The 21706-nt window shown below is 39.2% G+C and overlaps 2 protein-coding genes across 3 annotated transcripts in view; one reads left to right on the forward strand and one right to left on the reverse strand.

Annotated features, from left to right (window-relative positions):
- ESR2 (estrogen receptor 2) overlaps positions 1-4014 on the forward strand; it is a 63738-nt gene extending 59724 nt beyond the window's left edge. For both annotated transcript variants that reach the window (XM_044662006.1, XM_044662007.1), the window contains exons 7-8: positions 1942-2122; positions 3822-4014. In XM_044662006.1, the coding sequence (XP_044517941.1) occupies positions 1942-2122; positions 3822-4014 (374 nt within the window). The remainder of the gene's footprint in view (positions 1-1941; positions 2123-3821) is intronic.
- A 13568-nt stretch (positions 4015-17582) lies between these two features.
- Positions 17583-21706, reverse strand: part of SYNE2 (spectrin repeat containing nuclear envelope protein 2) — a 419774-nt gene continuing 415650 nt past the window's right edge. The window contains exons 118-121 of the mRNA XM_044664857.1: positions 21231-21422; positions 18927-19013; positions 18258-18304; positions 17583-17904 (exon numbers count right to left, since the gene is read on the reverse strand). Coding sequence (XP_044520792.1) covers positions 17673-17904; positions 18258-18304; positions 18927-19013; positions 21231-21422 — 558 coding nt within the window. The 3' untranslated portion in view covers positions 17583-17672. The remainder of the gene's footprint in view (positions 17905-18257; positions 18305-18926; positions 19014-21230; positions 21423-21706) is intronic.

Consider the following 21706-nt stretch of genomic DNA (forward strand, 5'->3'; position numbering starts at 1 on the left):
TTGATTGAAACAACAACAGGGGCCAGCTGTGTGGCTCAGTGGACTGAGAGCCAGGTCCAGAGATGGGAGGTCCTAGGTTCAAATCTGAACTCGGACACTTCTTAGCTATGTGACCCTGGGCAAGTCACTTAACCCCGATTGCCTAGCCCTTACCACTCTTCTGCCTTGGAACCAATACACAGTAGTGAAAAGTAAACCCAACAACAACAACACAAAAAAATACCCAAACACCTCCCCGTATCCATTTCTTCAAAAGGTATCTGCCTTCTTGCTCCTCTAATTTACTTATGCTATGACATTTTAGAACCAGATTTCATATCCATCAGGAGCTTTCTGTGGTAACAGTGCTAGAAATTGTTATAAATGTCATTTTGGGCAGACTGCTTTCCAGCTTCCCAAGTAGTTTTTGGTGAATTGGAGTCATTACCCCCAGTAGCTGGCATTGATTGTTTTGGAGTCTGGTGGGCCTAATCTGTTCCAGAGATCAACATTATATTTTTTAAGCATTACCAATCATTTTAATAGTTACTACTTTGTAGTATAGTTTAATATCTGGTACTTCTAGGCCTTCTTCCTTCACATTCTCATGATTTCTTTTGATATTCTTGAATTTTTATTCCTTCAGAAGACTTTGGTTAATATTTTTCTAGATCAGAGATTATTAACCTTTGGCATGAGCCACTGGGGCAATCTATTGAAGCCTAGGGGACCCTTCTCAGAATATTCTTTTTAAATGCATGACATAAAAAAGTAGGAGTCCAGAAGACACCAATTACATTGAATTTTTTTTTAACCATTCCATTTCATTGCCTACCTGAAATCTATGCACAGCCCTCCTCCCCTGCCTTTCTGCGAATCCATAGATCCAAAATTAAGAATTCCTGGTCCAGGGGGCAGGTAAGTAGCTCAGTAGATTGAGAAGTTGGCCTAGAGATGAGAGGTCCTGGGTTCAAATATGGCCACAGACACTAGCTATTGATCCTGGGCAAGTCACTTAACCCCCATTGCCTGGCCCTCACTGCTCTTTCGTCTTGGAACCATTATACACTATTGATTCTAAGATGGTACTTTCTGAAAGTAAAGGTTTAAAAAAAATTCCTGGTCCAGCTCTACAAAAAAACTCTTTGATTTTGATATGTGCTTTTAGCAGGAGTGATTGATGTTTCTCCATTGCGAGTTTTGTTTTGACTCTTGGCTTAAGGTACCTAATTTTTATTTTATTGAGACAAAATCCCTCTTTACTCTTTCTCAGCATTTTGACATGAACTGATGATGAATTTTATCAAAGACTTATTCTGCCTGTGTTAGCAGAAATATGCATTTTAGGGGTAATATCGAAAAGCATGTCTGTCTATCTGTCTGTCTGTCTGTCTGTCTGTCTCTCTCTCTTTCCTTCCCCCCCAATCTGTCTCTCTCTGTCTCACTTCTCTCTCTCTTTTTCCTCTCTTCCCCTTCCTCTTCCCTGCTCCCCTCTATTCTTCTCTATCTCTGTCTCTCTAGCTATCTCTGTCTCCCTCACTGTCTCTCTCTCTTCCTCTCTCTGCCTCTCTGTCCTTCTCTCTCTCTCTGTCTCTTTGTCTCTCTCTCACTCTCTCACACACACCCCCTTCTCTCCTCCCTCTCTTCTCTCTCCCTTCTTTCCCTTCTTCTCCCTGGGCACCTAGAGAGATCATCTAGTATATCTCTGCAGAATTACACATTACTCTGGGAGCATTGTTATTTAATGACTAAAGGTAGAAGATTAGGGGGATGCCTCAATAACTCTGAATAAAATCCAAACAATACTTTTCAGATTTGGGCCCAGCAAACTATTAGAACAACTCAAAGCAAATGTGGTCTTTTTGCCAGAGAAGCGATGCCCACTGGTTTGCTGAGGGAAAGGTTTCTCCACCCCTTTCCTTTCAAGGCAGAAATTGTGTTCTGGTTCTTGTCTTTGCCTAGGTATGTTCCCTTTAGCAGCAGCAACGGAAGAACCTGAGAGCAGCAGGAAGTTACATCACCTGCTTAATGCCGTGACAGACGCACTAGTGTGGGTTATCGCAAAGAGTGGAATCTCTTCCCAGCAGCAGTCCATACGTCTGGCTAACCTTCTGATGCTTCTTTCTCATGTCAGGCATGCAAGGTACACATGTGGTGGTAAATGCTTTAATGGATTGTGGGAGGGGGCGGTTATCACTACAGGAATGGGGGCACTGGGGCGTCACCAGAAAGCATTGGATTCTGAGGTTAAGAAACTAATAACTTAAGTTCAAATCTCAGCCCTGCCTCTTACAAATTGTGTAACCATAGGGAATCTACTTATTTTCTCAGGGTCTCAATTTCTTCAGCTGTAAAATGAAGAGTTCGGGCAAAGATTTTTTCCAGAATTAACATTTTGTAATTCTGTGACTATGCAAGCTTCGATGTGCTTCTTTGGTGTTTACTTAGCTTAATTAAAATTATTTTAATTTCAAAATTTCAATGAAAGGGAGAAAGATGCCCTGAATGGGAAAGTGTTCTGTTAGTAGATTTCTAATCAATGCTGTTAAGATGCTGGGGGTCACTACACAGCTCTCCAAGTCTGACTCCAGTAGCCCTAAAACTTTTCTTTGTTAGAGATTCATGTTCCATTCACAACAGAGCCCTTAAGCAGGGGCTCTTAACCTTGGGTCTGTGGCTTCCACCACCCTGGTGAAGTGTATGAATATTTTGTTTAAAAGAATAAAATAAAACCCTAGGATTACAAAGGAAACCAATCACGTGGAAATGTAGTTATAAAAATAAAATTCCCAGGCTCTAGATTCAGAACCTCTGCTAGAATAATGAATTTATTTCACCCTATCATCTCCAAGGTAAGCGACTCCTCTGAAGCCGTGAGATTTGGAGGAAGATATTTTCTGAAGGAAGCTATTTGGAAGAATCTATTTTCTCCTTCATTGATGTAGCTTCAGTGAATCAACAAGCATTTAACGAGAGCTTACTACTTACTGTGTGACTCTAGTCACACAATTGCAAAGGAGAAATAAGTGTGGCCCTCAAGGAGCTTACCTTCCAATAGGAAAGAGCCAACAAAAGTGGCCTGGGAAGGGAGTTTTCTGCTCCATAGTGGACTGTCACTTCTTTTCCATTAGTAACAGTGATGCTGATTTGATTATTACTTCCAAAGGAAGAGCAAGAGGTAGAGAACTGGGGGACAGCAAAGGATGACTATTGAGATCATTGGAGGAAAGAGATCTAAGAATAGTGAGTGACCAGTTGTGTGGAACAGACTTCAGGGAAAGAAAAAAAGGAAATACAATTAAAGTGTCATGACTAAGGACGTTGAGAAAGGCCCATGTTCTTGTGGTGTCCTCTAGTTAAGCAAATATACAATGACTGCATTAAAAGCTCAGAGTTTCATAGAATATTAAAGCTGGAAAGGGACTTTAGAGATTATCTAATTCAGCTCTCTCATTTTACATATGTGAAAGCTGATGCCTAGGGAGGGATTTACCTGAAGTCAAACTAGCTGGGGGAAAAGTTTATATTGGAGGACTAACTCCTTATTATTTGAAACAAGATGCTGATGATAAAAATTTTGAGCTGGTCATGTATTCACATCCACTTTACTGGTACCTGATGAGTAGGCAATGGTGAGCAATATATAAAGCAATAAAAGAAATGTAGGGTCTTTCCTGAAAATTCTTTAAGTCAAAGATTTGGACATAGATAATACCGAGGGACAAGAGGCAAAGAAACAGGATTCTATCACTCTTTTCCCTGTAATTTCACAAGCATTATGATATATTCCTCTCCTAGAATCCTAGTTGTTGTTCTTCTCTTTTTGTGCCTCTCCCCCACAGTAATAAAGGAATGGAACATCTGCTCAGCATGAAATGCAAAAATGTGGTCCCTGTCTATGACCTGCTCCTAGAGATGCTGAATGCCCACACACTGAGGGGATATAAAAAGTCATCTGTCTCTGTGTCAGAGTATGGCCCTGCAGAACAGAGCGAGAGCAAGGAAAGGGGCCCTCAGGACCTGCTGCCTCAGTGATCTCTTCTTCCCCAGGAGGAGTTGGGCTGGAACTGAGATGCACAGAAGTGACTGACATCTGAGCCAAAGGAAAGTCCTCCCTGGGTTGTTGGGCATCTTGCGAAGCTCTTGGGAAATGAAGGAAATGAAGCTCTGCCCAGTGGATGTAAGACTTCCATCGGCTTTCATGGTTGCAGACTCAGTGCTCAGCAATGGGACAGTGATGACTTCTTTATGAGCACAACTGTAATTTTTAGGGCTGGGAATAAGAAAACCATTTTCTCCTTTCTTGTTAAATAGTGAATGGAGATACAGGGTTTATTGCTCTTGGCACCTTCTGCCCCCTGTAAAAATAAATGTAGAGTCTAGCTGTGTGACCTTGGGCAAGCCACTTTTGAACCTCCACTGCCTAACCTTTACTGCTCTTCTGCTTTGGCACCAATACATAGTACTGGTTTTAAGCTAGAAGGTGAGGGTTTAAAAAAATGTTTAGGGACATCTTGGTGGCTCAGTGGATAGAGATCCAAGAACAGAGGTGGGAAGTCCTAGGTTCAAGTCTGGCCTCAGATGTGACCTAGCTGTGTCCCTTGATCCCAATTCACTCTTCTGCCTTGGAGTGGATATTTAATATTGATTCTAAGACAGATGGTAAGGGTCTAAAAATTAGAATAAAAATGCATTATAGTTTTATGATGAGTGGTGGGGAAGAAGGTGGGAGAGTAGGTAAAATGAGAATATCCCATCGTTGGAAGGGACTACAAGAATTGGTCGCCTAGAAAGTTCTCAATTAGGAGCCTGGGATGATGGTTGGAATTTAATGTTACTTCATCCTGCTAGGCCTCAGACACTTTAGTCTATAAAATGATGGCATTGGACTACACGATCCTAGAACTACCTTCTAGCTCTAAATCAATAACCCCTTCTATAACATTCCTGACAAGTGGCCATCAAAGACACCAACCAGCCCTTTAATGCTCTGGCAAAATCTCCTGAGTTCAACTCTCTCTCTATGTACTTTACCGAGCACAGAGGTCTCTGCATGTCCTTGGGACTGTAGGAAGAACCAGAAATGAAAGCCTTCCCCCAACCCCTTCTCCAGCTTGTCCAGTGGCTGCACTAATTTAGGCATTACATACAGCTGATGTATAACTCTAGCACTTCACTGGTGAGGCCAAAACCCTTTTCCATGCTTTGAGATGACCTGCAAATTACTGCTAGGTGAGCCTGTTATTTTTGGTTGTGTTTTTAGTCTCTGATTGTTGGGGAAAATGTGATTTTTTTTGACTGCCGAAGAACCATATTCATTCTGATGTTTATATAATGTAATAAGCATAAAAACTGTTTAGCTCATTTGACTGGGCTTTTATTCCCTTCTCTTCTGAATAGGTTTTATAGGCAAAGTTCGGGCTAGGGTTACAAATTGGAGTTGTAAAGAAATTATTGCAAGTAGGATATGGCATTAAGAGTGGGCTGATGCTGCTAGCTATTTGGTAGGCTCACTGTGACCCATGTGAAAGGGTGAGCTAGCTTCCCTCAAATCTTTGGTCTTTCCCTTGTGTTCCTCCCTGCCTTCCCGATTCATCAGCTTCTTTGGGCTCTCCAGTGGGAGACAGGAGCAACCAAGTCGTAAACCATCCATGTGGGAAACAAAGTTGGTTTCAAAAAGTTAACAAAGAAATATGGGTTTGTCGTGGGAGTGTTGTAGAGTCATATGAAAAGTTGACAAATTCAGCTGATGGTTCAAAATTGTGGTAAATCTTTTACCAGATTTCGAAGTCTTCCCAGAGCCCAGGAGAGAGTTGAATTGCTTTAAGGAAAAGACAAACCAATTTCCCACCCAGGCCTTAAACAAATTCTATTGGAGGATCCTGGGTAGGAAGGTCTGATTGCTTTTAGTCTTTTATGCTTACAGTGATGAATTTCTAAAAACAAAATGGACAGTACCTTGCAGAGACTCCTTACGTTGAGGATTATTTGCCAATCTCATATAGTCTTCTTCACCACTAAATTTTGTAATAGCATATGGTCTGATAGACTTGAGGGCATAATTAGTTGCATCTTAAAAGGATTCTTCATTTTAAGAGCATTCTTTTAAATCAAAGTGACTCTAATTCAGCTGTTTGCTTATATAGCATTCAGGAATTGATAGGTAATGTGGTAGGGTTGGGGAATGAAACAAATGATTAGTACCCCCTAAAACTAATTTTACCATATAATTAATGGAAGACAGTCCTGAAACTTCTGTGTTATCCCATTTACAAACACCCAAATGTGCATTCTTTCTAGGAAAACTATGAATGGATAAATTGAGAATCTGTGTGTTTTGGAGAGAAAAGGGGGTTAAGTCCTCATATTTGATGAAGTTGATGCTTTGGAAAGTGCTTACATTTCCATGATGTGGGGTTGATTCAACATTTTGCTTTTGGGAAATAAAGCTAACTATCTTTCCTTTAGCTAATGCATTCCAGAAACAATTCATTGATAGCAAGATAACCTTGGGATTTAGATAGGTGGGCTTATGCCAGGGATCTTCTGTAAATAGAGTTTTTAATTATTTCTCCCACTTTACCTACTGCTTGGAATTGAGAATAGAAGTAGGACCAGAAAATAGTCCAGTACGCTCAAAGGAGTCACAGCTGAATCATAAAGCCAGTGAATTTGTATTCTGAAGAGATCGAAAAGTGCTTTCGATGAGTCAGTTCTCTCTCTGTGGTCTTGCCAGGATCTCATATAGAGCAGAAGTGAATGTAACTTTGGAGACCCAGAGGATCATTTCAGAACTCACCAGCAGGGCAGTTCTTTTCTTGGGGTGGCATCTCCCCCTACTGGAGTTAATAACTATCACTACACATAGGGAAAACCCGACAATTCCTCAATAGCTTGATGGAACATGTCCGGCACTCTACTCAGAGCTCAGATATTTGTTCCATTAGATCTTTAAAAAAAAAAAAAGGATAGATTTTGTTAAAAGTACAAGATTTAAATTATTTTATAAATTGAATGTGGGTTGATCAGATGAAAAAGCATAAATGAAATCTCATCTTAAGTCCTAGGGCTTGAAGAAACCTGTGGCCATCTAGTCTAAGAAGATACAGGGATTGGGCCTGATTGCTAAGGCCACCTTAAATTTACAGTTGAGAAAATTGAGGACCAATACTCATTTATACTAAAATGTGACTCATTCTCTGGGTCTCCTGAAATTAAGTCAAAGTAATAAATTTCTAATGGAATTTTAGCGAACCACACAAGGGAAGTATTTTCTCTCCTCCCCTCCCCTCCCATTCCCTAATGGGAACCCACCTTAGAATCTTCTAAATATAGAACAGTAAGACTGCTCCATAAAGGAGAGCAAAGCCTGAGGGAATGGAGTATGGGGTTAAGGTGGGTAGAAAGAGGGGGGAAATGTCATTACAGGAAAGGTGCTGGATTCAGAGTCAGGCTTGAGCCCTAGATCTGTCACTTCTTAGCTGCTTTCCCTCTCTGGACTTTAATTCTCTCCTCTGTGATCTATAAGATCCCTTCTAGCTCTGAGAAGCCATGTGATGAGTAGATGAGTACTGGTGAAGAGATTCTAGCATTATTTGAGCCTAGGAATACCCCCACTGATCACAGGTATTGAGATTACAGCTCTGTGGAAGTATCAGTATCTTTTTGGATGCCATAATAGTTATCAGACAATTATTGTTGTTGAGTCATTTAGTCTTGTCTGACTCTTTGTGACCCTATTTGGGGTTTTCTTGGTAAAGATGCCATAGTGGTTTGCTATTTCTTTCTCCATCTCATTTGACAGATGAGGAAACTGGGGCAAAGTTAAATGCTAAGGTCACACAAGGAGAATATGGCTGAGGCCAGGCAGCTTATCTACTGAACCATCTAGCTGTTCCCTATATGCTTCTAAAAAATATTTCTTTGTTCCCCACCGCTTTAGAGGACAAAGAGGTACAAGAAGGATAGGGCAGTAGCTTTGAAGGTCTCCTTTTGAATAATAAATTATGTTATTATAACCTTGAATATTTTTGCAGCTTCCAGAATACCAGCCTTCCCACAAATTATCATTTGCATAGAATTCATAAAATACTGGCTGTGACTCTTTGAAATTTTTCTAAATCTCATGAGAGGTAGTACTGGCTTCACTGAGCGAAGTTCTGGGGGAAATTCCAGTCTTACTTTTCATAGGAAACTGGCTGGAGTATGAGGCCAAAGTGGGAGAAGGAAGAAGAGGAAGAGGAAGAAGAAAATCATGAGAAACTGAGCTCTGAAAAATCTTGGTCTTAAAGAACTTTTGAATAGGTGTCACCTGTCTCTTCTTTGTGACCCAATCCAACAGTCTTTCTCTTCTATTCTTATTTAGGTATAATCTTCATCAATAGTGTCAAACTGAAATAGGAACAGGAACTACTGTACCATCATAAGGAGCCCTGTAGAGTACAGTATTGACTTTTAAAACCTCACATTATTTTATGTTTTATTATGTTTTAATTTATTTTGTTAAATATTTCCCAATTACATATTAATCTGGTTTGAGTTGAACTCAGGAGTGTTGTGGGCTGCATGTTGTGTGTTGGACATCTATGGTCTACAATTGTTGACCATTGTGCTCAGAACAATCCATGGCACCTAGTAGGGACATAAAAGATATTTGTTGAATTGAATTCTTCCTCAAAGAAACTGAGGTTTTAATTTGAGGGGAAAAATATCCTTGAGGGAGAAGAGGCAGATATAATTCTAAGAATATTATAGTGGCCAATAAAGGGGTCATCCACTCTGTAGGCACTCAATTAATATTGATTGAATAATTATTAAAAACACTGAGAACTTTGGGGACAAAAAGCTTATCTAGCTCTTGGGAAATTTAATTTACATTCTCCTTTACAAAATGAAAGGGAAGAAAAATAAACCCAACTTAATTCATTGTGGGGGGCATAGTGAATTAATTCTCTGAAACAAGTCTGTTTAAGGAGCTGGAGTAGCCCAGAGATAGGCACTGGGCAAATTCTTGCCCATTAGAAAAAAATAATTTTAATTTTTTCCTACATCTCATTGTTTATTCCTAAATCTATCAATTAAAAAGTCATTCGTGGGGGGCACCTAGGTGACTCATTGGATAAAATGCCAGGCCTGGAGGCAAGAGATCCTGGGTTCAGTTCTGGCCATAGAAACTTCCCAGCTGTGTGAGACCCTGGGCAAGTCACTTAACACTAACTGCCTAGTCTTTACTGCTTTTCTGCCTCAAAACTGTTAACTTAGTATCAATTCTAAGACAGAAAGTAAGGGTTTAAAAAAAAAACAACTGTTAGTAGTACCTAATTGCTATTTGTATAATGTTTTTATACAACAAGAGTCTGTGTGGCAAAGTAGAGAGCTGGCCTTGAAGTCAGGAACACTTGGTTCCAGTCCTGTCTGACACAAAATGGCGGAATGACCCTTGGCAAGTGATAGCATCTCAGTACTCTAGGCACTGTAATTTGCAGAGAAGCTGCCAACATTGGTTGAATTCTCTTATCTTGGAGTTCCAAATTTTGGTGGTCTTGAGTCCAGTTCCAATCCTCTTTTATACAAAAGAAGTCTTGGAGAAACTCAGGATTTTTCTCTCTTGAAAAATTGAACCATAATCATAGAATTTTTAAAAGATTGGCCATCTTGTTCTGGTATTCGTTTTTTCTTATTCTCAACTTCCTCTTTAGTTAAAAAAAAAAAAAACTCAGTGAAAACTCAAAAATCTTACTTCCCCTCCAAAATGTCCCATCAAACCCAATAACAAAACTAGCCTTCAGTGAGTTTTTTAAAAAAATATTTATGCGTTGCTACTAATCTTAGAGGAAACTGGATAAAAAGATAAGGCAAATAAAGCTGACATTTTAGCAATTATGGAATTGCTAAGGAACCTTTAAAAAACAAGAAAGCTGTACCCCAACATTTTACCAATGTCAGCTAATGGACCATTTGTCTCTTTTAGCTTCCTTTTGTCCTTCTAAAGGAAAAAAGGTGACTCCTATTTTTGAGTCAGCCTTTCAGGGAGTTACCCATCCATTTACGTCAATTTCCTGTACTAATCAGATATTGTACTCAAGAACCAAGTTTGTCCATCATTAATATTTATTTTTGGACTTGTGCCTGATTTCCACTTGATAGAATATTATCAGTTTTTTTACCTGGACTAATCTTTCTACCTTGATTCTAATTCCATTAACCTGATGACTCACTAGAAGGTCACATCAAATTGTTGAAAATTGATACCCAGTATTTCAATTAAAAAAAAAGAAAAAGAACTTATATGCTTTAAATGTTCATCACTTTTAGCCAGATACAAGCAATTTTAGATTTGCAGCTTTTAAAAGCTTGCTTTTGAACCTACATATATGTCATATATTTTATATTCATGGTGCCCCCTTGGGGGCATTCTATTTTCCTTTTTTCTTAATTTAAATTAAAAAACATTTTTTTGTCTATCAGTATTGGGCACATCTACAAACTACAAAATACTTCTACAAAGAAAGAAAAATGTGAAGAATTAAGTAAAAAATAAATGAGCCCTTAACCATAGCCTCATAGGTTTAAAGCTGGAAGAGACTTTCGGGGCCATTGAATTCAACCCCCCCCCCATTTTACAGATGAAGAAATTGAACCCTAGAAAGGTTAAGTGAACTGGCTGGAGTCAACTGGATGTGTCTGAGGCAATATTTGAACTTGGCTTTTTCTGCCTCCAAACTCAGCACTCCATTCCCTGGGCCACTTTGCTCCCCTAAATTCTGAACTAGAAAGACAGTGAATTCTAAAATAGGATAGAGTTGGCATGCTTAGAATGTCATATCAAATTGGGCTTATGAGTGACTGGCCAGAGATTAGAATTATTGAGTGATTGATATGGAAGAGACTCCAATAGTCATGTCATCCAACTTCCTATTTAACAGATAAGGAAACAAAAGCTAAGGGAATGAGTTCAGGTAGCTGGTTAGTGGCAGAATTTTATCCTAAATATATTGACTCCCAAAGTCACTCTTCTTAACACAGGACATTGCCACTTGATTCTGAGATTCTATTACTTGAGTTGCATTTTAGTACCATACAAGAATGCTTGGCTAATTGTGCCCTCCATCTTTACTGTGATCACTAATTTGCCCTCCTCTTGCCTCTCAAGTGTTCTTATCCCTGTTATCTATGAAGGGGGTTGTGAGCCCTTAAGTGGAAGTGATGATGAGACAAGGAAAGAAAAATGGTGCTTGTCTATGGAGATAGAGTGTGTCTTCCCTCCTTCTTTTCTCTGCCAGGTGATCTCAATACCTACCATGTTTCATACACTTGGTAGGCACAGAAGATACAAGTACAAAGAATGAAACAATAACCCAGCATTCTAATTATAGGGGGGAGAATTACTTAAAAAAAAAAAACACACATACACACAGCATAAATACAAAGTATTAAATTAATTATTATTAAGTATTAATTATATTAAAATAAATACAAATAGAAACTATGAAAACACAAGGTAGTTTGGCAAAAGGACACTAAGCCATTGGGGCAATCTGGAAAGGTTTCTAGATGGGGCCCCAAGTTGTATATTGATGAGGATTCTGTGAGGAAGGAGAGCATGCTAGGGATGAGGGACAGCCAGTGCAAATGTATGAAGATTGAGAATGGAGTGTTGTGGGTGAGAAATGGGTTCAAACTCTCCATGACCAGGGAAATAGCTCCCATTTAGGTGAATAGTATAATCGCTGGCAGGTTGTCCAATTAAAATTCTTGACTAATTTTAGAAGGTTCATATTTGTTTTGGTATTCCCCTTCTATGGAGTTAGGTCTTATAATGTATAGTTACATACTGTGTTTTCCCTTTATGATCTTAAGGAAATGTTGGAATCCTTGATTCCTTTGGAGCTCAACTTCTATCCCACTAACTGTTCTCTGCCTTTCGATCCAGGCTTCTTCAAGTTCCATATGTCATGTTCCCTTCAAATCCCAGGCCATCTTGTCGTATGATGCTATCTTTGTTCACAGCTTATTTGTAGGAATGACAAAAATCTGTCATCATTAGCCTTTGAGTAGGGACTTCCACTAAGTGTCCTATAATTTCCCCCTATGGTAAGTGGTTTGCCTTTTTTCAAAACTATTATGATTGTACCTGTGAGTGTCTGAATGAGTCCAAGATGAGTGATTCTATCTTGTCAGCAATTAACAGAGTGCCCAGCACTCAGTAGGCACTTGAAAAATGTTTATCGATTGATTGATTGTCATTGTTTTTAGTTATGCAGACCTTTCAGGTGAATGCTTTATTTCGGCTTTTGTGCATTTCAAGAAGAGTAAGATTGAACCTTCCTTAAACATGAATTCGTTTCTTCTGTTGTATGAAAGCCAGTGATTGTTCTCTGCTTCCCCTTCCTGTGGACAGTATTTTTTCCTTGCTGTGTTCTTTTGAATGTGTTGCTGTTATGAAATGAGGCATGATATCACATAAGTTAAATAAAACGTTTTTCATACTTCTGGTTTTTTTGTGATGGTGGTGGGGTAATTGTGGGAATTTTTAAGCTGACAATTTCCAGTTCAGCAAATCCAGGTTGGGTATGTTACCGCATCTGTTATTCTCACTATTGGGGAGGATGAGAGACTGATGGATGGTGTGAGTTCAGTTCTGCGCTTCATTAGGGCCAGCGCTTCACTTGGCGTCCATTCTAAGGTTGGCACTAAACGGGCGATTCCCTGGGAAGGAAAGGGGGGGTGGGGAGTGTGCCTTGTTGTGAGGCTGGATGGAGGACACTCTACCAGGCTGCTTAAAGAAAGGAGAATGGGCTCAGATTGGGAATGGAGCAGGGCAAAGCTCCCTTGCAAAATTGCAGGGATCAGGTCTTGGGGTGGTCACTGTACTTCTGCTTAGATGAAAAGGGACACTTAGTTTGAAGTAAAAAAAATAAAAGAAAAAAGAAAATTCAGCATCTGGTGGGGGTACATTCAGAGCATTTAGATGTCGCCCTGATTCCTTTTGAAGGTAGCTCTGATGCCATATAAATGATGCTTTATTTATGTGTTTGGCCAGCAGCACAATATTTAGTGTGAGCTGCAAAAGACATACAGCACTATGATGACCATCAATACATAGTTGCAGTAATTGGCCTAAAGTCCTTAAGAATTTATTATATTTCCTTCCTCAAACTAGTGCCAAGGTTTACAAACCACATCAACTGGCATTACCGGAATTGATGGCCTGAAAACTTGTTAAAATGGATTATAATAAACACATTAAGAGGGAGGAGGGGGGAAAGAGGTAGAGAAATCCACAAACAAATCATATTTGGTTTTGGAATCCAGTTGTAAACACGTATCTCCCCTCTTAATGAGTGATGCCAGGCTACTGTCATTTGCTTTTATCACTATGTGACAATGACAAAACCTATGGAAACCTTCTCCTGCCTGAATAACAAAGCTATAATAGAAAAGGCTCATATATTTAGACCTGCTTTAGAAACTATCTAATGACATCATTTTACAGATGAGTAAACTGAGGCCTGGAGAGACTGAGACTCTACTGAGCTGGGATTTGAATCCAATATGGCAATGCCTCTTCCAAAGAGCTAATCAACTGACCCGGATGATCCATTCATAGATACCTGAAAACCTCTGGTCTTCATTGTAAGTACCAGGAATGTGAAATGATCACTAATGTGATAGAGCCAAGTACTGAACCTTTGTTTTCCTTTACTTTCAATTCAATCTGTGAACTACCACCCACACAGCAGTGCCAGTAGGCCAGGTCTTAAAGTGAATTTTGAAGACAATTGTGATTCTGTGGGACCTTTCCCACAGGCTCATTATTTTCCAACTTGCTTTTTCTTATCCATGCCCAGTGGTAAGTCTCCCATTAAATAACATGGAAACCATAACATGGTCGTAAGATGGAACGACTTCTGTACAGGGAGGCACAGTTTCAGCACAATTGTAATAGAGAAGATGGAGGCTTCCAGTTTTCCATGGTAATAATAAGGTAAGAACGAGGTAAGTTTCCACTATGATTTTTTAAAAAAATGTGTTTGTGTATGAGAAAATGACCAGCCTGGGTTTTAGACTTCTAAGTTTCTTGGGTTATCATAATCATCAGTGAATAAAAGATGATTTTACAGAATAAAAAAAATAACTTGAGACAGTACTGATTTTTTTGGGGACCATTTTGAGATTTTTGGTAAAAGCATTTTTTTTTTCCTATCACATCACCTCAGCAAGCAATTTTGATAAAACTATATGTAATGAGGGTAAATTGCAGACTGAAATTTTCTTTGGCCCTTTTAGCACTCTTCAAATCTTCAACCTTATATAAGTTGCTTAATGGCAGCTGTACTCTCATGTTAGCAGCTCAACTGAATTCAGTTAGATGGATGTTTGAAATGGGGACTTTGATTCCTATGGGCAGACAAAGTTCAGGCTGTGAAAATACTAAGAGTCCAATGAATAATTAAATATTCTGTTGGCACAATCCCAAAATGAAGGGAGGAAAAGATATTGCGTGAGAGGTATTTATTCTCTTGAATACTCTACCTGGCAAAAAGGTCTTAGGAAACAGGACTGAAATTATTCTCTTGTACTATTGCAGAGTTGTGGCAGCTAAGTGGTGCATTGGATAGAGTGCCAAGGTTGGTGTCAGGAAGACTCATCTTCCTGAGGTCGAATCTGATACCAGAACCTTGCTAGCTGTGTGACCCTGGACAAGTCACTTAACCCTGTTTACCTCAGTTTCCTCATCTGTAAAATGAGCTAAAAAAGGAAATGGCAAACCACTCTCATATCTTTCCCAAGAAAACCCCCAATGAGGTCATGAAGAGTTGGACACCACCCGAAAAAAACAACTGAACAACAAAAATTATCAAGTTAACTCTTCTTTGTAAGCATGGTATTGTATCAGCCAGTCGTGTTCTGATAAATGTCTTAGCTCCTTCCCCTATTAAGAAAGTGATTGAGAAAATGTTAGTTTAGATAATCAATAAAATGATAAATCAAATCCTGACGGGTGGCACTTGCCAGTTTCCAAGGATGCCCACACTAAAAAATTCTCAATTGGCTCAATGGTTCAGGTTGGCTTCCAGCTCACTTCTGGTTTCTTCCAAAGAAATCCTTGACTGATAGTTGAGTGCTGTTAAAAGTAGTTAACAGATTTCACCTGAAATTACATGAATTACCGACTCCCCAAAGGGCTAAAACATAGTAAACATCACTAACGAAAATGTAGACTCTCCTGTGTTTAATTCTTATAACTAAGTATAACGCCAACCATTTTTTCTTAGACCCTTACCTTCTGCCTCAGAGGTAGAGGCAGAAAAGGCAGAAAAGCGATAAGGCTAGGCAATGGGGGCTAAGTGACTTGCCCAGGGTCACACAGCTAGGAAGTGTCTGAGTTCAGATTTGAACCTAGGACCTCCTATCTCTAGAACTGGCTCTCAATCCACTGAGCTACCCAGTTGCCCCCAATACCAGCCATTCCTAATGAGTTATGCTAGACTACTGTCATTCTTTTATTACTATGTAAAAATGATAAAACTTTTAGAAAAGATCTTTATTCTTTTCTGTTTTTAAAAACCTACCTTCCATCCTTCATCCACTTCAAGTCCTGCTTTATTCCAACAACACCAGACACACATTTCTGTTGCTTTTAGATTTAAATGAAGCACTTTCCTCACAAAAGGACTGAGGGTGTAGAGGTAATTAAGGTGTTTGTTTTTTTAAATAGATGAGGAAACTGAGACTCAGGGAGGTGATGACTTGCCCAAGATTACCCAGGTCTCAATTATGCTATGACCTGCTATCTTTGAATTGCATTACTTTAGGTAACAACTTTGCATTTCCATCTTGCCTCCCTCCCAAAGGAGTCCTCAGAGAGCCTAATGTAGTGCTATGCCAACACTCTGAAGTCAATAAACACATACTAGTTGAATGAGTGTATTTCTACTATTTTTAGAATGATGAAAGAAAGTTCCTGACATTGTATAGGCTAGCTGATGCTCTATTTGGTTGTTTCAGTCATGTATGATTCATGATCCCATTTGAGATTTTCTTGGCCAAGATGCTAGAATGGTTTGCCATTTCCTTCTCCAGCTCCTTTACAGATAAGGAAACCGAGGCAAACAGGGTTAAATGACTTGTTTGGGGTCACATAGCTAGTAAGTGTCTAAGGCCAGATTTGATCCAAGTTGGAAAAGCCTCTCACTGGGACCTTGCTGTTTGAGGGCCACCTGGCTCAAGTTTGAGGAGCTGAAGAACCTGCTTTGACCACAGAAAAAAAGAATCTCAGTTATACATAGCCTCTTTTGGCAGTAGTGAGGATGTTGGAATGGTGGCCAAGGGGAATAGAATGTACTAAGAAATCATAATTTTTAGACAAGGTTGACACTTTAAATGTGTATATTTGTATTTGTCATTTCTTTGTGGTTTGATGACTCTAGTCCCCCCAGAAAGACACAGACAAGAAGAGCAAAGGATGAGAGGTGTGTGGGGGTCATAACTGGTACCAGTAAGAACCTGGAGCCATTGAGTCACTGAAAGGGAGCCATTGTAATCACACCGTAGGCTGGTCGGCATTTAGAACAAACTGAGCTTTCACTCCATGAAGGACTCAATCCCAGTTCAGAAGCTTCAAGTTACAAAATTCCACATTGCAAAGAGAGCAGATTTCTTTTTAATGAGAAAAACAACACCACATTGGAAGAGTACATGCCACAACTAGCTTCGTGTTTCTGTACCAACCCACCTGACTATACAGTTTAACAAAAAACCTGCAGCATCACTTTTATAAAGTGTGAAAAGTCTTATAAAGTTAACTTATAAAAAACATATCAGTCTGTCTTTTGGCATTTACTGTACATTAGTCAAAAACTCAATCTAAAGCCCAGATTTTAAAAAATTGAAGTTTACATTCTTCATTTGTATTCATACAGTGATTCAGAGAAATAATTTCAAAAATATGCACAATAAAAAAACCACATCCATGCAATAGAATAATTTTTAAAAAACTTTTCCAGCTACATATAAAAAAAGGCAGACTTAGCAGACAAATACAAGACACTTTACATTTAAAACTGACTAATATTGGATTTCGATGTATTCTGTATTATCCAGCAATTTTGTGCTAAACATTTCACAAGTGATTGTGTCTACTGGTTTCTCCCAGGGTATGCGTGAGAGGTTTTGAACCACTGAGGGAAATTTTATTCCCTAAGCTACTTACTTGTACTGTACATACTGTAGTGAATTCTACTGTTCAGTAACTGTTGGCTATGTGGGATAACTGATTTTCCCTTCTATAAACTCGTTTTATGAGTTTTGGACATAAGGAGGCAGCATCCACAAAAATGCGAGGCTCTTCTGCACATGGTTTTAAGAAGGCTAAGCGTGAACAGAAACAATTGAGCTTTGCAAAGCAACTCAGGTCTTTCACAGAGCAACTGGAGCTCTGAGATCTGACCAGGTCCTCACCCTATTGGAAAAATATCTTATGACCCTTGGACTGTACATCACTTGCCACCCACCACACATTCAAGCCATGGTGGTTCTAGCATTCCCCAGAGAGGCAGATTCCAATAATGGCATGTAAGCCTCAGCTCATGGTGCCTAAATGGAAAAGCTACTTACATTGGGATTGCAAGCCCTAGGAGCCCAAGGCTTGAGCACCCATGCTGAATGTGTTGGTTTAAGATGCACCCACTCTATGTTGGTGGGGGCCCATTGGTATACCTCAGCATAGGATAAAACGATCGGGCAAAATTGTTGGCTTGGGTACAACTGTAGTCTTCCTCCGAAGAGGGGATCATGCAAGCCAGAAGCAATAAGAGAAGGAAAAATAACTGGAGTGGCAGGGCTGCTCTAAACACCCGGTAAAGGAAGGAGTGGGATCCAGAGCTGGTCGAAGTTGAGGCAGGGTCAGAGAGTTGTTCCACTCTGTAAAGAAAAGATGATAACTGATAGTAACAAGGTTCAAAGGGCAGAACTCTCTTATCCCTCTCCCCAAATGCCGAGTTCTGAAAGTTTATTTTGCTTTAAAGTTCCCAACCCATGCGTGTCAGTCAAATGAATTCCTACTTAGACATTTTAATGAGATTGGGATCAGACAATTCCATCCGAAGGAAAACAAATGCTAAGAACAGAAGCAGATCCTCAGTTTCCAAAGATTACAAACAATGTCAAAAATCATACAGAAGCATCAATATTTTCATTGACCGTTATTAAGGGGGAGAGAAAAGAATGTGACAAATAATGTGCCCGTGTCAATAATGAGAATGAGATCATGTTACCTGCTATTTTTCTTGCTCTTTCCTTCTGTATTTCTCTCTTCTCCAACCTATTGAGATGAAAAGGACGTAATTAGTATAAAGACACTTCAGTCAAGCACAGACTAAGGGCAGTTAAGGAAGTACAGTTTCAGGCATTACTGCTATGGGATTTGAAATGGGGGCAAACCTATGTGATTAGTTTTCTCTCCCTCAAAATATTAGAAAAGGGAAAGGAGTTCAATTTGGTGGGAGGGGAAGAATGTATTTTTTTTTATTTTTCACCCTAGAATAAGGTGTAATACAAAAACAAAAGGCATCAATAAAAAATAGGGGGGAAATAGCAAAAACTTTCAGTTTTCATTTTTGGATAAAATTCCACCTGGAAATGCATTCAATATTGCTTGAGTATTTCAATTAGTCTTCAAAAAATCTTCAAAAGCCTCCTGCCAACACACGCCCCCCAAATAAGGTTAGGGATTGAGTAGAGAAACCTGCTATGATTTTTACTTTTTTTTTTTTAACTTACATTTTTACTTTCTCAGTAGCATATGCCAAATAAGTGCATTGAGTTGTAATAATGTACATTTCATGGAACTTGTGTAGATGTCTTAGTGAGTCCTGGGGTTGTGTCATCAGAGTAACATTTTCTAATAATGCAAATTCCCTTATCAAAGAAAAAGGATTTTTCACCTTCTCTCCTGCAGCAGAAACAGATTTTGATGATGGATGATGGCTGCCACTGTCTACTTCAAAAGCTATCAATGATGTATCCACATCCTGAAACCCATAAACCAAGATTAAGTGGAAAGAATCTCAAGCAAATTTCAACAAAGCAAAACATGAGCCTAGGACAAATGCCACGCAAATGCCCAGAGCATTCTCAGAGCACAAAAGTTTGCAATCTTCTTTATCCCGAGCTACAAAGAATGTTGATTGAATCACTTTAATGGAGCCATGATCTCATGGGTGTAAGCATACTCTTCCTCCATTGATGTGGACTTCAACCCTCTTATACCTTCTCCTTATGTACCACTTTTCTCAGTTTCTTTTCATAAATCCACAGAGGAAGTACCCAATGTTCTAAAAAAGTCTTCATTCTAATGTTTCCTGGATGTTGATGTAACAGTTGGGATGTCATCTCTCAAAGGCTATGTGACTGGTCCACCATCTCTTCTAATTATAAATCATGAAACCCTCACCTATAAGTTATGCTTGGAAGTGTGATGACTGCCCACTCCACAAAGCTGAAAGTGCTCTTTAGGAATGAAAATGTAAATCACCATTCATCACAATTCATAAGCATAACTCAACTCCAAAAGGAAGTCTACTGTCCTTTTCTGGTAAAAAGGATACTGCTCTCCTTTGCCTCTTGAGAAGAAAACTGTGCTAGTCCTACATACTTGAGGGAGGGGAAGTTGCAGATGGGGCAGAGCTGATTTTCCTGAAACTACTATGTATGCTACTTTATTTCTCAGAAGCTAGAATAAACTGTAAAGGATTAAACTGTAAATTAATAGAAAAGCCTATTACTGCATGTATACATGATTGGTAGTTTGGGCTGGATCTCAAGTAAAAACAGCCCCACACTCCTTAAATTTAACTATGAGACTTGCTATTGTATGAACTACCATCTCATTTAATTCTAGCTTCTGAGAAATAAAGAAGCATACGTGGTAGTTTCAGAGAAATGAGGGAGAGAAAAAAGGAGGAGAAAAAAGAGGAAGAGAGTATATGGGTATCACACAATGTATTTATATTCATTCTTTATTTTGGATTACATACTTCAGAAGATTTCCTAAGCAGTATCATTTTTCTTTTCACTACTTTATTCCTGAGCCCCTGCTGTCATTTCCCCCAAACCCTTCTTTCTTTTTTATAAAAGCACTTTTAGTGCCAAAGCAGCTATTCATGAGACAGGTAGCCGGCAAGATCAAATCCTGCCTCTGTTTCCCTATTTGTAAAATGAGGACAACAATGGTTCTTTTTTCACAGGGTTGATGTGTAGTGCTCTGCAAGTTTTAAAGTGCCATATAAACACCAGCTGATACAAATATAGATAATAGACATCACATATCCATTATTATAGATGCTATCTTGGAAGTAAATCTGAAAGCCCCCAAAAGAGCTTTTGTTTTTCCTTGGGAGCAACAGCATTACTGCTGTATAATCCACCCCCTTTGTTCAAATCCCTCTGCCACACAGCTTGCACAAATAGGCCACTTGGCATGTTCTCTGACCATCAACAGATTTCTATTGCTTTGCCATACCATAAGAGGGAGCAACTGCAGCATAGTGATAAGTGCCCCAGATGGCAAAGTGAGGAGTTTAGGGATCAAATCCAGGCTCTAGAATTTACTGGTTGTAGGAGCAACAGCAGTCTAGTCATTAACATTGAGGCTTTAATTCAGTACCTGATAAAAAGGAGACCAATACTTACATAGTACCTCTTCTCTCTTCCTTGTGTTGTGAAGAAAGTATTTATAAACCATCATGTGCTCTAATTATGACCTATTACTGGAATTATGCCCAAATGGTATTGAGAAGGGTAGAACCGAAAGTGACCTGGGCACCAGAAGACTTAGAATCAGATTAATTTCCTAAATCATGAAGACTGTTGTCAGTTGTGGTTCCCCTTTCTGATTTCCTTCCATGGAATGATAATATTGGGTTGTATTGTTTTTTAAATACCCAGGGTTCATTTTTATTTATTTATTTTTTTTTATTTTAAAACCTTAACTTCTGTGCATTGACTCATAGGAGGAAGAGTGGTAAGGGTAGGCAATGGGGGTGTCAAGTGACTTGCCCAGGGTCACACAGCTGGGAAGTATCTGAGGCCAGATTTGAACCTAGGACCTCCCGTCTCTAGGCCTGGCTCTCAATCCACTGAGCTACCCAGCTGCCCCCCCCCAGGGTTCATTTTTGCACATAATAAGGCATGAATTATTTTTGAATCTTTATATATTGTATTTCTTTATACTGAATAAGTTGGCTCACCTGGCTATCCTGCAAAGATTCTAAATCTTGGGCAACTTGGTCCAGCAGCTGGTTGAGTTTTTTCCCAATGACATGAACCTTTTCATCAGCTTCAATATAATCATCTTCATCTCCCTTAGCAAGTAGGTACTTTGAGATCTCCTGAAGAGAACTTACTTGAAGCTGGTGTTCCAATAGCTCCTTTTCTAGTTGCTAAAAATAAACAAAAATTGAAAGATGTAAAGAAGAGCAGTTTATCTGATTGAAAGGCCTAGAAAGGAAGAGTGGGAGCTCCACAGTTCATCTGGCTGAAATTTATATAGTCTTTGCTATGGTTTCCTGCATGTACCACCAAATTTTAAATGCCCCATGATAGGGTAACGGTTTGATGTACTTGTTGGTTTGTGTCTATTACTATATTATAGTAATATTACTTATAAAGTAATGAAAAGCAATAATCATGAAGAATACAAAGAAATCTGAAAAGACCTTTAAGA

This window comes from Gracilinanus agilis, chromosome 2, assembly GCF_016433145.1.
Source record: "Gracilinanus agilis isolate LMUSP501 chromosome 2, AgileGrace, whole genome shotgun sequence".
In the NCBI taxonomy this organism is placed as follows: Eukaryota; Metazoa; Chordata; class Mammalia; order Didelphimorphia; family Didelphidae; genus Gracilinanus; species Gracilinanus agilis.